Raw genomic sequence first — 12,910 nt, forward strand, 5'->3', positions numbered from 1 at the left:
AAGGGGGCTTCCAGATTCTGATAAGCCCCCCGCCCGCAGACCCCGACAACCACTGGCTAGGTTGTCAGGAAGAGGCCCTTGTCCTTATCAACATGGGGGCAAGGTACTTTGGGGTGGGGGGCACAGTGTCCCCCCACCCCAACGCACCCATCCCCCCATGTTAAGGGCATGCGGCCTGGTATGGTTTAGGAGGGGGGGCACTAGCTCATCCCCTCTCTTTCCTGACCTGCCGAGCGGCATGCTCGGATAAGGGTCTGGTATGGATTTTGGGGGTGGACCCTATGCCCTTTTTTTTTTAAATTTTGGCTTGGGTGTTTTTTTCGTAAATTTTTTTGCCGACAAATTTTTTTTTTTTACATTTAACTTTCAGTGGGGAACAGCTAATGACTCATCTGTTGCTAAGGACGCAGCGGCAACCAGCTATATACAGTGGTAAAATAAGAACGGCAAAAACGCAAAACACATAAAAAATGCACGACTTGCGTTTCTGGTGCAGCTCCATTGAAGTCTATTAGCCGCAAATCGTAGGGAAAAAAAAGTCCCGGACCCTTTTCCAAAAATGCAACAGCCACAAAACGCATAGATGTGAACTAGTACCATAGGAAACCATGGTAAATGGACTTAGTGCGTTTCTGCAAACTGCAAAACAAACTAAAAAATGCATAGGTGTGAACGTAGGGTTAAGCCTGGAAGCTGACTGGTTTCTATGCAGAGGTGCACCAGATTTTGTACTCCCCAGTTTTAGTAAATCTCCCGCTCTATGAGTCCATGCACACACAGGCTTCTTGATGAATTTAGGAGCAGCAGCAGGGGTCTCAAACTGGTGGCCCTCCAGCTGTTGCAATACTACAAGTCCCATCATGCTTCGGCCTGTGGGAGTCATACTTGTAACTGTTAGCCTTGTAATGCCTCATGGGACATGTAGTTTCACAACAGCTGGAGGGCCGCCAGTTTGAGACCCTTGGTTTAAAGGCAAAGCTCCTTTCCCCCCCCGCCCCCTTAATAATCCTTTTATTTCGTTTCAAATTTTTATTCCAAAACAGAGCATATTGGGCATACCCAGGCCCAATGTAAGACATAAATACATAAACAAACCCGGCACCTTATCTAATAACAGGTAAAAGGAGTATGCCACCTACTATTTAACCAACATTAATAATTAAATACCTTTATTTTATCTAATAGGGAGACTTGACCCATTCGCTCAAGCCTGCCGCAGGAGGCTGTGTTTTCTAGATGCAACACATTCTTCTCTACCTAATTGTCCCTTTATTCTTTCTCCTCTCATTTAAAACCAAAAGGTGCAAAAGTTCAGCCCTTTCCCTTTCCCTCCTTCTCTTCCTCCTCATCCCCCATTAGCCCTACAGTTTTTATTTTCCTGTATCATTAAACGTCACTTAGCCCAGTTGACCTATGATGCCCATAACCCAGGGATGGATGAGAAGGAGAACGAGGGCTGTACAGGGGGGGGGGGGGGCCCTATGGGTGTGCTCGGTTCTAGGCTTTCTGAGAAAAGTCATATCACATTAAGTTTATATCACTTGCACAAAGCTCCTGTTCAAGGAAGCAGAATAGAATTCAGTAGAGGAGCTTTTGTGCATAAAAATGCCAAATGTGGCTAAACATGTCTAAATGCGCCTAAGCACTAGGGTGCTTGAGCGTTTATTCATTTCAATGGCCAGAGTAAGTTAAAATTGTGGCCAATGAAATAAACACCAAAATGCTAAATGTGGCTAAACACACCTAAATGTGCTTGAAAAAAAAAAAAAAAAAAAAAAAATGCGGCTTAGGTGTGTTTTTAATGCTTATTTTCTCCTGTCAGGAGAAACAGCGTTTACAATAAATCAGTCCACATGAAGACTTGAGTACAGAGATCCCACTAATAGATTCCCTGAGAGATATAAGAAGCTGTCAGGTGGTTTAACCCTCCAGTATCTAACAAAGACTGAAAAATCAATAATGGAATGCATGACTCTTTAGACATCTGAAAACCCAAGCAGCAATCTACTTGCAACAAATTTACTCCTACATATTCTAAAAAGGTACTACGGGCTGATTTTTCATAAATTCCATATAAACATGATTTTTCATTCATGTCACAAGTAAGCATATCAGCAACATAACCTACAGTATAATTTTTTTTTTTTTCTACAAATTCTAAAAAAAATAACCTAGAATGTGTTATTGGCAGTGTTCTTTCTTGCTCTTTAGTAGGGATGAGCCGAACACCCCCCGGTTCGGTTCGCACCAGAACCCGCGAACGGACCGAAAGTTCGCACGAACGTTAGAACCCCATTGACGTCTATGGGACTCGAACGTTCGAAATCAAAAGTGCTCATTTTAAAGGCTAATTTGCATGGTATTGTCCTAAAAAGGGTTTGGGGACCCGGGTCCTACCCCAGGGGACATGTATCAATGCAAAAAAAACTTTTAAAAACGGCCGTTTTTTCGGGAGCAGTGATTTTAATGATGCTTAAAGTAAAAAAAAAAAAGTGAAATATTCCTTTAAATATCGTACCTGGGGGGTGTCTATAGTATGCCTGTAAAGTGACGCGTGTTTCCCATGTTTAGAACAGTCCCTGCACCAAATGTCATTTTTAAAGGAAAAAATCTCATTTAAAACTGCTTGCGGGTTTAATGTCATGTCGGGTCATGGCAATATGGATGAAAATCAGTGAGACAAACGGCATGGGTACCCCCCAGTCCATTACCAGTCCCTTTGGGTCTTGTATGGATATTAAGGGGAACCCCGCACCCAAATTAAAATAAGGAAAGGTGTGGGGCCACCAGGCCCTATATACTCTGAACAGCAGTATACAGGCGGTGCAAACAAGACAGGGACTGTAGGTTTGTTGTTAAGTAGAATCTGTTTGTAATTTTGAACATTTTTAACGTGTTTAGCTCCAGCCAAAAAATCTTTTCTAAGCTTTTTGGAAAACATAGGGAAGGGTTATCACCCCTGTGACATTTGTTTTGCTGTCTTTCCTCCTCTTCAGAAGATTTCACCTCACTTTTTTGTCCCAATGAAAAATGTTTTTTGAAAATTTGGGTTTTTTTGTGGAACAAGGATTGGAAAGCATCAGTGGAAAGGAGAACTTGTTTTCCCATATTAACTCTTACAGGAGAGAATTTCCCTTCCTAGGGGTAGATTTCATCTCACTTCCTGTTGTCTCCTTCCGTTTGCAAGTAGGAGTCGTTTGTAAGTTAGATGTTTGAAAGTAGGGTCCTGCCCTATATACTCAGCAGAAATTTGGGCCTTAGGTGTTGCTGTGGCCACAACACTGTAAGCCCTCACAGGGCCCTGCTGTGAAATATTAGATCAAGAATTGTAATTACATGCCCCTGTTGAACAGGAGCTGAAAAATTAGGCCTTAGGCACTGGTGCTGGTGCCACAACACTGCAACCCCTCACAGACACTCTAGTTGGAACGCAGGAACGAGCCCTGCTGCAAATTATTGCTTCAAAAATTGTAATTACACGCCCCTGTTAGACAGGGGCAGAAAAATTGGGCCTTAGGCACTGGTGCTGGTGCCACAACACTGCAACCCCTCACAGACACTCTAGTTGGAACGCAGGAACGAGCCCTGCTGCAAAGTATTGCATCAAAAATTGTAATTACACGCCCCTGTTAGACAGGGGCAGAAAAATTGGGCCTTAGGCACTGGTGCTGGTGCCACAACACTGCAACCCCTCACAGACACTCTAGTTGGAATGCAGGAACGAGCCCTGCTGCAAAGTATTACATCAAAAATTGTAATTACACGCCCCTGTTAAACAGGGGCTGAAAAATTGTGCCTTAGGCACTGGTGGTGGCGCCCAGAACCAAAAATGTTCTTACAAGCTATCAGCGTGATGATTGAGGAGGAAGAGGATAATTACTCAGGGATAGTCACTCAGCATCAGCATAGGCAGTCTTTGAAGGGATCTGAGATTTCAAAAAAAATTATTCGGTTACATCAGCATCAGGTGCTTGGTAGCTGGTGGTGATCCAAGACTCATTCATTTTTATGAAGGTCAGCCGATCGACCGAGTCGGTGGACAGACGCACCCTGTGATCGGTTACCACGCCTCCAGCAGCACTGAATGTGCGTTCCGAAAGAACGCTGGATGCAGGACAGGCCAGTAGCTCAATTGCATACTGTGCAAGCTCTGGCCAGTGATCCATCCTCAAGACCCAGTAACCCAGAGGATTTTCGGTGGGAAAGGTGTCCAAGTCTGATCTTGCCCCTAGGTATTCCTGCACCATGTAAAACAGACGCTGGCGATGGTTGCTGGAACCGATCATACCTTGGGGCTGCGGACCAAAAAATTGTCTGAACGCATCGGTCAGACGGCCACCTTCTCCACCGCTCCTTCTTTGACTGACCGAAGCCTCAGCAACACGTTGTCCAGAAACAGGAGTTTGTAACCTCCCAGTCTCTGGGAACGCGTTGCACAGACCTTTCTGCAAGGCCTCCCGAAGATGTTTCATCCTCTGCTCCCTCTGCGATGGCAAGATAAGGTCCGCAACCTTACCCTTGTAACGTGGATCAAGGAGGGTTGCCAGCCAGTATTGGTCCTTCTCCTTGATACCACGAATACGAGGATCCTTACGCAGGCTTTGCAGGATCAGGGAGGCCATGCAGCGTAGGTTTGCTGAGGCATTCGGTCCGGAGTCCTCTGGGTCACTAAGAACGACATGGTCCGCAGCCACCTCCTCCCAGCCACGTACAAGTCCATGTGTTTCTTGGGACTGATCCCTTAAAGACTGCTGCTGATGCTGAGTGCCAGGCTCCACCTCCATACTGACACAATCTTCCTCCTCCTCCTCTTCCTCCTCGTCCTCTTCCTGTGTGATCGGCGGGCACGCAGGAACACTGTCTGGATAAAGGGGGCCTTGAGAGCTAAGGAAGTCCTCCTCTTCCTGCCTCTGTTCTGCCTCAAGTGCCCTGTCCATTATTCCACGCAGCGTGTGCTCCAACAGGTGGACAAGGGGGACAGTGTCACTGATGCATGCACTGTCACTGCTCACCATCCTCGTGGCCTCCTCGAATGGTGACAGGACAGTGCATGCATCCCTGATCATGGCCCACTGGCGTGGGGAAAAAAAACCAAGCTCCCCTGACCCTGTCCTGGTGCCATAGTCGCACAGGTACTCATTGATGGCCCTCTGCTGCGTGTGCAGCCGCTGCAGCATGGCCAACGTTGAGTTCCACCTGGTGGGCATGTCACAGATTAGGCGGTTCTTGGGCAGGTTAAACTCCTTTTGGAGGTCCGTCAGCCGAGCACTGGCATTATATGACCGGCGGAAATGCACACAGACTTTCCTGGCCTGCCTCAGGACATCCTGTAAGCCCGGGTACCTGCCCAAGAACCGCTGCACCACCAAGTTAAGGACGTGAGCCAAACAGGGCACATGGGTCATTTGTCCCTGTCGGAGGGCAGAGAGGAGGTTGGTGCCATTGTCGCAAACCACCATTCCTGCCTTAAGTTGGCGTGGCGTCAACCACCTCTGAACCTGCCCCTGCAGAGCTGACAGAACCTCTGCCCCAGTGTGGCTCCTGTCCCCCAAGCACACCAGCTCAAGCACCGCATGGCATCTTTTGGCCTGCGTACTTGCGTAGCCCCTTGAACGCCTACGGAGCACCGCTGGTTCCGAGGAAGAGGCCATGGAGGAAGAAGAAGAGGAGGGGGTGGAGGAGAGAGGTGTGTCACAATCAGCATTTTGGAGGCGTGGTGGCGGAACAACCTCCAACACTACTGCACCTTGTCCTGCATCCTTCCCAGCTGCCAGCAGAGTCACCCAATGCGCCGTGAAACTTAGGTAACGTCCCTGTCCATGCCTGCTGGACCATGAGTCAGCGGTAATATGCACCTTACCGCTGACCGCCCTGTCCAGCGAGGCATGGACATTGCCTTCCACATGCCGGTAGAGAGCCGGAATCGCCTTCCGTGAGAAAAAGTGGCGTTTGGGTACCTGCCACTGAGGAACCGCACATTCCACAAACTCACGGAAGGGGGCAGAGTCTACCAACTGAAAAGGCAGCAGTTGAAGTGCTAGCAATTTTGCCAAGCTAGCATTCAACCGCTGGGCATGTGGATGGCTGGGAGCAAACTTCTTTCGGCGGTGCAGCAGCTGGGGCAGGGAAATTTGCCTGGTACAATCTGACGTCGGTGTACCAAAAGCAGATTGCCCACAAGTACTTGGCTGTGACACACCTAATTCTACACCTTCATTCCTCTCACTGCAGGTCTCAGAGAGGACTGAAGGTCTAGTGGGGTTGGAAATCTCAGCTGATGAGGAGCAAGGAGAGATCCTCTTTGTTCTTTGGTGTGGGTCTTTTAGATACGCTTGCCAACGAACTGCATGGCAGGTCAACATATGTCTGGTCAAGCATGTGGTACCCAAGCGGGAGATATTTTGGCCACGCGAGATACGCTTGAGACATATGTTGCAAATAGCAGCGGTGCGATCTGATGCACTCGTCTCAAAAAAGGCCCACACCAAAGAACTTTTTGAATAACGCGCAGAGACTGCAGCGCCCTGCACATGTGGAGCTTTGGGGTGTGATGCAGTCAATGTGCTGCCCTTAGGCTGGCCCCTGGAGGGCATCCTGCCTCGTTGGTGATGTGCTGCCGCCTCCTCCTCCTCCTCCTCCTCCTCCTCCTCCTCCTCCTCCTCCTCCTCCTCCTCCTCCTCTCTCCTATCAGGCACCCACGTTGAGTCAGTGACCTCATCATCCCCTCCCTCCTCATCACTGGAGCAAACCTGGCAGTATGCTGCAGCAGGGGGAGCATGACTGCCAGATTGCTGTCCTTCTTGGGCACCCCCTCTGTCCGCGCTCATGTTACTGCCTTCATCGAGCTCAGTATCGTCATCAGAGCCTTCCAAACGCTGGGCATCCTCCTGGAGCATGTACCCAACACTGTGGTCAAACAGTTCGAGGGAATCCTCATGAGGACATGGTGGAGCTAGGGAAGGAGTCACTGATGACATTGAGCTGAGGGAAGAGGCCGCTGCTTTGCCAGACAAAGCACCCTGGGCATGGGTGAGAGAGGATGAGGAGGATGAGGACGGCTTGGTCATCCACTCGACCAAGTCTTCCGCATGTTGCGGCTCAACATGGCCAGCTGCCGAAAAAAAGGCCAAGCGTGTCCCATGGCCACGTGCTGATGAGGATGCACCGTCTCCACGACCAGCACTAGACACAGAGCCTGCTTGCCCTCTCTTATTGGCTTGTGACTGTCTGCCTCTCCTTCTTGGCCTTCCAGACATACTAATGGCCTGTAGCTGCACTAAGCTGGGATAGAACACCTGTAATTTTCTTCAAGTAGCTTTATATACTGTAACCAGACAAGCCTGCCTGTCAGTAGGAAGATAACAGGAACGGATCTAGCTGAACACTGTGAGCAGGACGCACTGTACTAAATGTAAATAGTCTAGCTGCCTGACCGTGGTACTAATAGGATCAAATAGAACACCTGTAATTTTCTTCAGGTAGCTTTATATACTGTAACCAGACAAGCCTGCCTGTCAGTAGGAAGATAACAGGAACGGATCTAGCTGAACACTGTGAGCAGGACGCACTGTACTAAATGTAAATAGTCTAGCTGCCTGACCGTGGTACTAATAGGATCAAATAGAACACCTGTAATTTTCTTCAGGTAGCTTTATATACTGTAACCAGACAAGCCTGCCTGTCAGTAGGAAGATAACAGGAACGGATCTAGCTGTACACTGTGAGCAGGACGCACTGTACTAAATGTAAATAGTCTAGCTGCCTGACCGTGGTACTAATAGGATCAAATAGAACACCTGTAATTTTCTTCAGGTAGCTTTATATACTGTAACCAGACAAGCCTGCCTGTCAGTAGGAAGATAACAGGAACGGATCTAGCTGAACACTGTGAGCAGGACACACTGTACTAAATGTAAATAGTCTAGCTGCCTGACCGTGGTACTAATAGGATCAAATAGAACACCTGTAATTTTCTTCAGGTAGCTTTATATACTGTAACCAGACAAGCCTGCCGGTCAGTAGGAATTTAACAGGAACGGATCTAGCTGAACACTGTGAGCAGGACGCACTGCACTAAATGTAAATAGCAGGAACGGATCTAGCTGAACACTGTGAGCAGGACGCACTGCACTAAATGTAAATAGTCTAGAAGATAACAGGAACGGATCTAGCTGAACACTGTGAGCAGGACGCACTGCATTAAATGTAAATAGTCTAGATAGAAGATAACAGGAACGGATCTAGCTAAACTGAATACAGTGTATATATATATATGCAACACCTGGGATGCATATATATACACAATACACTGTAAGTGCAGCTAACTGACTGACTGTTCTGCCTAATCTATCTAACTCAAATCAAATGACACTGTCTCTCTCTCTCTCTATCTCTCAGCACACCGGAACACACACTACACAGGGCCGCCGTGCAGGCGGCCTTATATAGTGTGGGGTGTGTACTAAATGCCCTGAGCCGTAATTGGCCAAAGCCACCCTGGCTTTGGCCAATTACAGCTCTCTCTACTGACAGCGCTGTGATTGGCCAAGCATGCGGGTCATAGTGCATGCTTGGCCAATCATCAGCCAGCAATGCACTGCGATGCCGCAGTGAATTATGGGCCGTGACGCGCCACACGAATTTAGCGCGAACGGCCCATAACGTTCGCAATTCGGCGAACGATCGAACAGCCGATGTTCGAGTCGAACATGGGTTCGACTCGAACACGAAGCTCATCCCTACTCTTTAGCAATCAGTATACAAAAATCTGTTACCTCAACCTAAACCTAAACCTTGAAGCAGTACTCCAGGAAAAATATTACTCTAATGATATGGGAACGAACAGTAAATTATACATCTAATATGAACTAAATCATACAGCATCTATACCAAAGAAAACATAGCAAGTATGCATACAGTGTGCTCAGCAATTCACACAATGTTTCTGACTATGCAAAAGCAAATAAGAATAAAACTGGCCATAGATTTTCCCCAAAAATTTTGTAAAAACATTCATATGAAGATTGTTCAGTACATTTGATAACCTTTAACATTTGAATTTGGAGTGAATGGGCTAGAGGTACACCGAATGAAAATGTTGGTGTTGAAACCAAAAACTAAAAGCCGAAAATGACAGTTAAAAAAAAAAAAAAAATATATAAATAAAAAATGTGTATATATATATATATATATATATATATATATATATATATATATATATATATATATTCGACTTTTAAATTAATATCATTAATTTAAATTAATTTATTGTCGGTCAATATCAGCACCTTAAGCGCAAGACAAGCTCAAGAAAAATGCATCCCTTTAAATTCTAGGTACGTCTTCACACTGGTCACTGGTCACACTGGTCAGTTACGGTCTTGTTGTGGTGTTGCTGCATTTTTGCAGTAAAGTTAAAAAACCGCATCAAAAACGCACCTCTCCATTGAAATTCATAAAAAACGCAGCAAGAACGCATCAACACACCTGTGTTACGTTTTTGATGCGATTTTTGAGTCACGTGACCTATGAAAAACACACCAAAAGCACAGTAAAATCACAGCAAGTTTTCTGCACAATTATCTGCACCTTTTTTCTTTATTGGCAAAAAGCCAAAAACACAATTATCGGGCGAAATGTTTCGGCCGCCGAAATTTCGGTGCATCTCTAGAATGGATTTTTCCCAAATCAAAACCACGTACACTGTTAGAAATTTGTTTGTTCAAGAAAATTTTTCCATCCTGCTTCTTTGAGTTTTCTTGCCACTGTGGTTGAAAATAAACGTTGATATGAAAACGAACATTCTTAAAATGAAAATTTTCTTATGAAATTCTTCCAGTGTATAGCTATTTTAACTCACAGAGATAACCTAAATCTGAAATAGTGTTTTGAGTTGTGGACAATATACAATGAGTCTTACCGTACTCTTTTGTCCTCTACTTTCTTCAGGTTCTCATCTCTTTTCAGCACAGCCAATATCGCCTCTCGTTCTTGATCCAACAAATAAGAAAAATTGAGTATTTCTGTGTTCTTAGACATTGTTTATCTCTAGCAGTTTAATGGAATGTTGATGTTGTTTTCTTGCCAAAAGGTACTTGTGTAATTAACTTCATTCAGATAGAATACAATGTATTATCCAAAAAAAAAAAATAATAATAATCACAGGTAGTGCTTCCAAAATACAAAAAATGCAATGAAGTATCCAGCTGCAATTTTAACTGTTGTAGATACACAAGAGCTAGTTTGCAGTTTGTAGATGTCGGGCCACTGATGACGTGCAATCGTCATTGTAATTCAATCTGGAAAAAAGAAAACAATTAAATAAATTAATACAATGCATTATGCTATCGACGTTCACAATGGGGGTCATTTACTAAAGTGCTGCAGCGCTAATTAGCGCTAAAACGATATTCACTATAGCGCTGGTAAAAAAAAAAATACTCTCAAAATTGAATTTACTATAGTTCCCTGAAAACAAATAGTGCCCAAACCCTTACTCTGCTAAAACCTGGAGTAGTGCAAATGGAAACATCAATTTAGAGCATGATATAATTGCCTAAGTGGTACTGAAATATGAAAAAAGGAAGACACACATAAAAGAGATAAGAAAGGCTGCGCACCCCGGAAATTGGATTAAAGAAAAATAATTTTCCCCATGGGGCTTTAAAACAGCAATGCACATAATGAAAGGAAGTTCTTAATCGATGTATAAAAAGTTTTATCCAATATCATGGTTTGAAGTACAGTATAGAGAATCATCTGGTACAGTAACACACATCTTATTCCCCAGTGCAGTAACAAACACATATTAATACACATAATTAGGTTACATAATGTTACATAAATAGCAAGCCCCGACGCGTTTCGACCTGTATATGGTCTCTTCAGGGGGACAGTTGGATCTAAAAAAGAATTACATAAATTAAATTCAAATAGATAAATATATATATTATTGTGCATCACTTGGATTAAACCAAGATAATGAGTCTTTACCGTTAAATGGTGGAATGGGTGTTCTCTAGTCCAGGATATGTGCTGAGGGCCAATGGTACTGAAATATGCAGTATATTATTTAAAGATAATCTGCTTTTAAAGTGCGAAAAAGTGATTTCTACACTGAAATATCTTTAGAAGTCTGAGAAGAGATAAAATTCCCTGTTAAAGTACAACTAGGTGCCAACACAACTGAGCATGCTCAGACCTGCAAATAGCTCTCATTTTAGCTCCAATGTCTTTTTTACGGGGTGCTATAGTAAACACCAAAACGAGCGCTGTGTTAAAGAGCATTTTTTGGGAGTGAAAAATCTGTGCTATTATCAGGGCTGGACTGGGACAAAAATTCAGCCCTGGACTTTATCCAGTCTGGCCCACTTTTATTTTGCGAACACGCACAAAAACAGTATTTAAACTAGACATGGTACAGGAGATGGTCAGAGACTGCGGCCATGATACAAGAGATGGTCAGAGACTGCAGACATGATACAGGAGATGGTCAGAGACTGCAGACATGATACAGGAGATGGTCAGAGACTGCAGACATGATACAGGAGATGGTCAGAGACTGCAGACATGATACAGGAGATGGTCAGAGACTGCAGACATGATACAGGAGATGGTCAGAGACTGCAGACATGATACAGGAGATGGTCAGAGACTGCAGACATGATACAGGAGATGGTCAGAGACTGCAGACATGATACAGGAGATGGTCAGAGACTGCAGACATGATACAGGAGATGGTCAGAGACTGCAGACATGATACAGGAGATGGTCAGAGACTGCAGACATGATACAGGAGATGGTCAGAGACTGCAGACATGATACAGGAGATGGTCAGAGACTGCAGACATGATACAGGAGATGGTCAGAGACTGCAGACATGATACAGGAGATGGTCAGAGATTGCAGACATACTACAGGAGATGGTCAGAGACTGCATTTATGGCTGAACCCAGAGTAAAAGTGTAATGTATCACAGGGTTGCTCCACTCTATTTAAACCAGCTCTGCAAGATCAAGTCAGTAATCTTCCTTTGAAAGTATATCCATGTGACAGAAGACAGCAGCACATCCAATTTCCAAAATACAAATTGTCTTACAAACAATGAACTGGTCAGGATTAGTGGAGAACAATAAACAGTTAATGGGTCTGTAAAGCTTCTAGCCTGAATTAGCAGTAAATCCTTCCAAAAAGTATCACACAAACCCTGCAGCACACAGAGCTCTGGCTACATAACTGAAAAGAAGCTGAAATGGTTAACAGCCAGCCATGTGTCACACTATCACTGGACAGAGAATGCCAAGCAGATCTTATCAGTGTGCAGGAAAGGCAGCTATTAAAAAAAAAAAAAAAAAAAAAAAGAAGGAGTACAGAGCAAGACAAGAGGGAGAAGAGAGGAAAGATCAGTAACCTGCACACTGCCTGAAGGCATAGATTTCTGGAAGACACTGCAGCCAGTGTACATGTGACATTGCTCCCGAGTCCCACGATATTGTTCCCATTCAGCTAGAGCTCTGTGCGCTGCAGGACTGCTTTTGCTGTAGCTGTGGTCATACCTTCTTGTATCTCATCGGCTTCAGATACTGTGCGTTTCTCCTTCCTCGTGCCCCCATTCAGCCCCGCTCCAGCACCTGTGTATTCAAATGTGGCGGGCTGGGGAGGGTTAAACTTCCCCGCTGATTGGCTGTGGATGTGGATGTGTGGGAGGAGTGGAGCAGGTCCTAGCTTATACTCTCATAAGCAGAGGAGTGCAGAGACTCGTGCTGTCACTGTAAAATCGGCCCACTGAGCCATCGGCCCACCGGGAAACTTCCGGTAGTCCCGATGGACAGTCCATTCCTGGCTATTATAATCCAATGCAATTTTAGCCATTGATTCTAATGGTACAATTGTAACTTTCCCAAATAAATCC

General features: G+C 45.0%; 1 protein-coding gene across 4 annotated transcripts in view; it reads right to left on the minus strand.

Moving 5' to 3' along the window:
- SYTL5 (synaptotagmin like 5) overlaps positions 1-12,910 on the minus strand; it is a 315,672-nt gene that overhangs the window by 154,038 nt on the left and 148,724 nt on the right. For all 4 annotated transcript variants that reach the window (XM_073616346.1, XM_073616343.1, XM_073616344.1 and 1 more), the window contains one exon: positions 9,920-10,298. In XM_073616346.1, the coding sequence (XP_073472447.1) occupies positions 9,920-10,038 (119 nt within the window). In that variant the 5' untranslated portion in view covers positions 10,039-10,298. The remainder of the gene's footprint in view (positions 1-9,919; positions 10,299-12,910) is intronic.

This window comes from Aquarana catesbeiana, linkage group LG02, assembly GCF_042186555.1.
Source record: "Aquarana catesbeiana isolate 2022-GZ linkage group LG02, ASM4218655v1, whole genome shotgun sequence".
Classification (NCBI taxonomy): domain Eukaryota; kingdom Metazoa; phylum Chordata; class Amphibia; order Anura; family Ranidae; genus Aquarana; species Aquarana catesbeiana.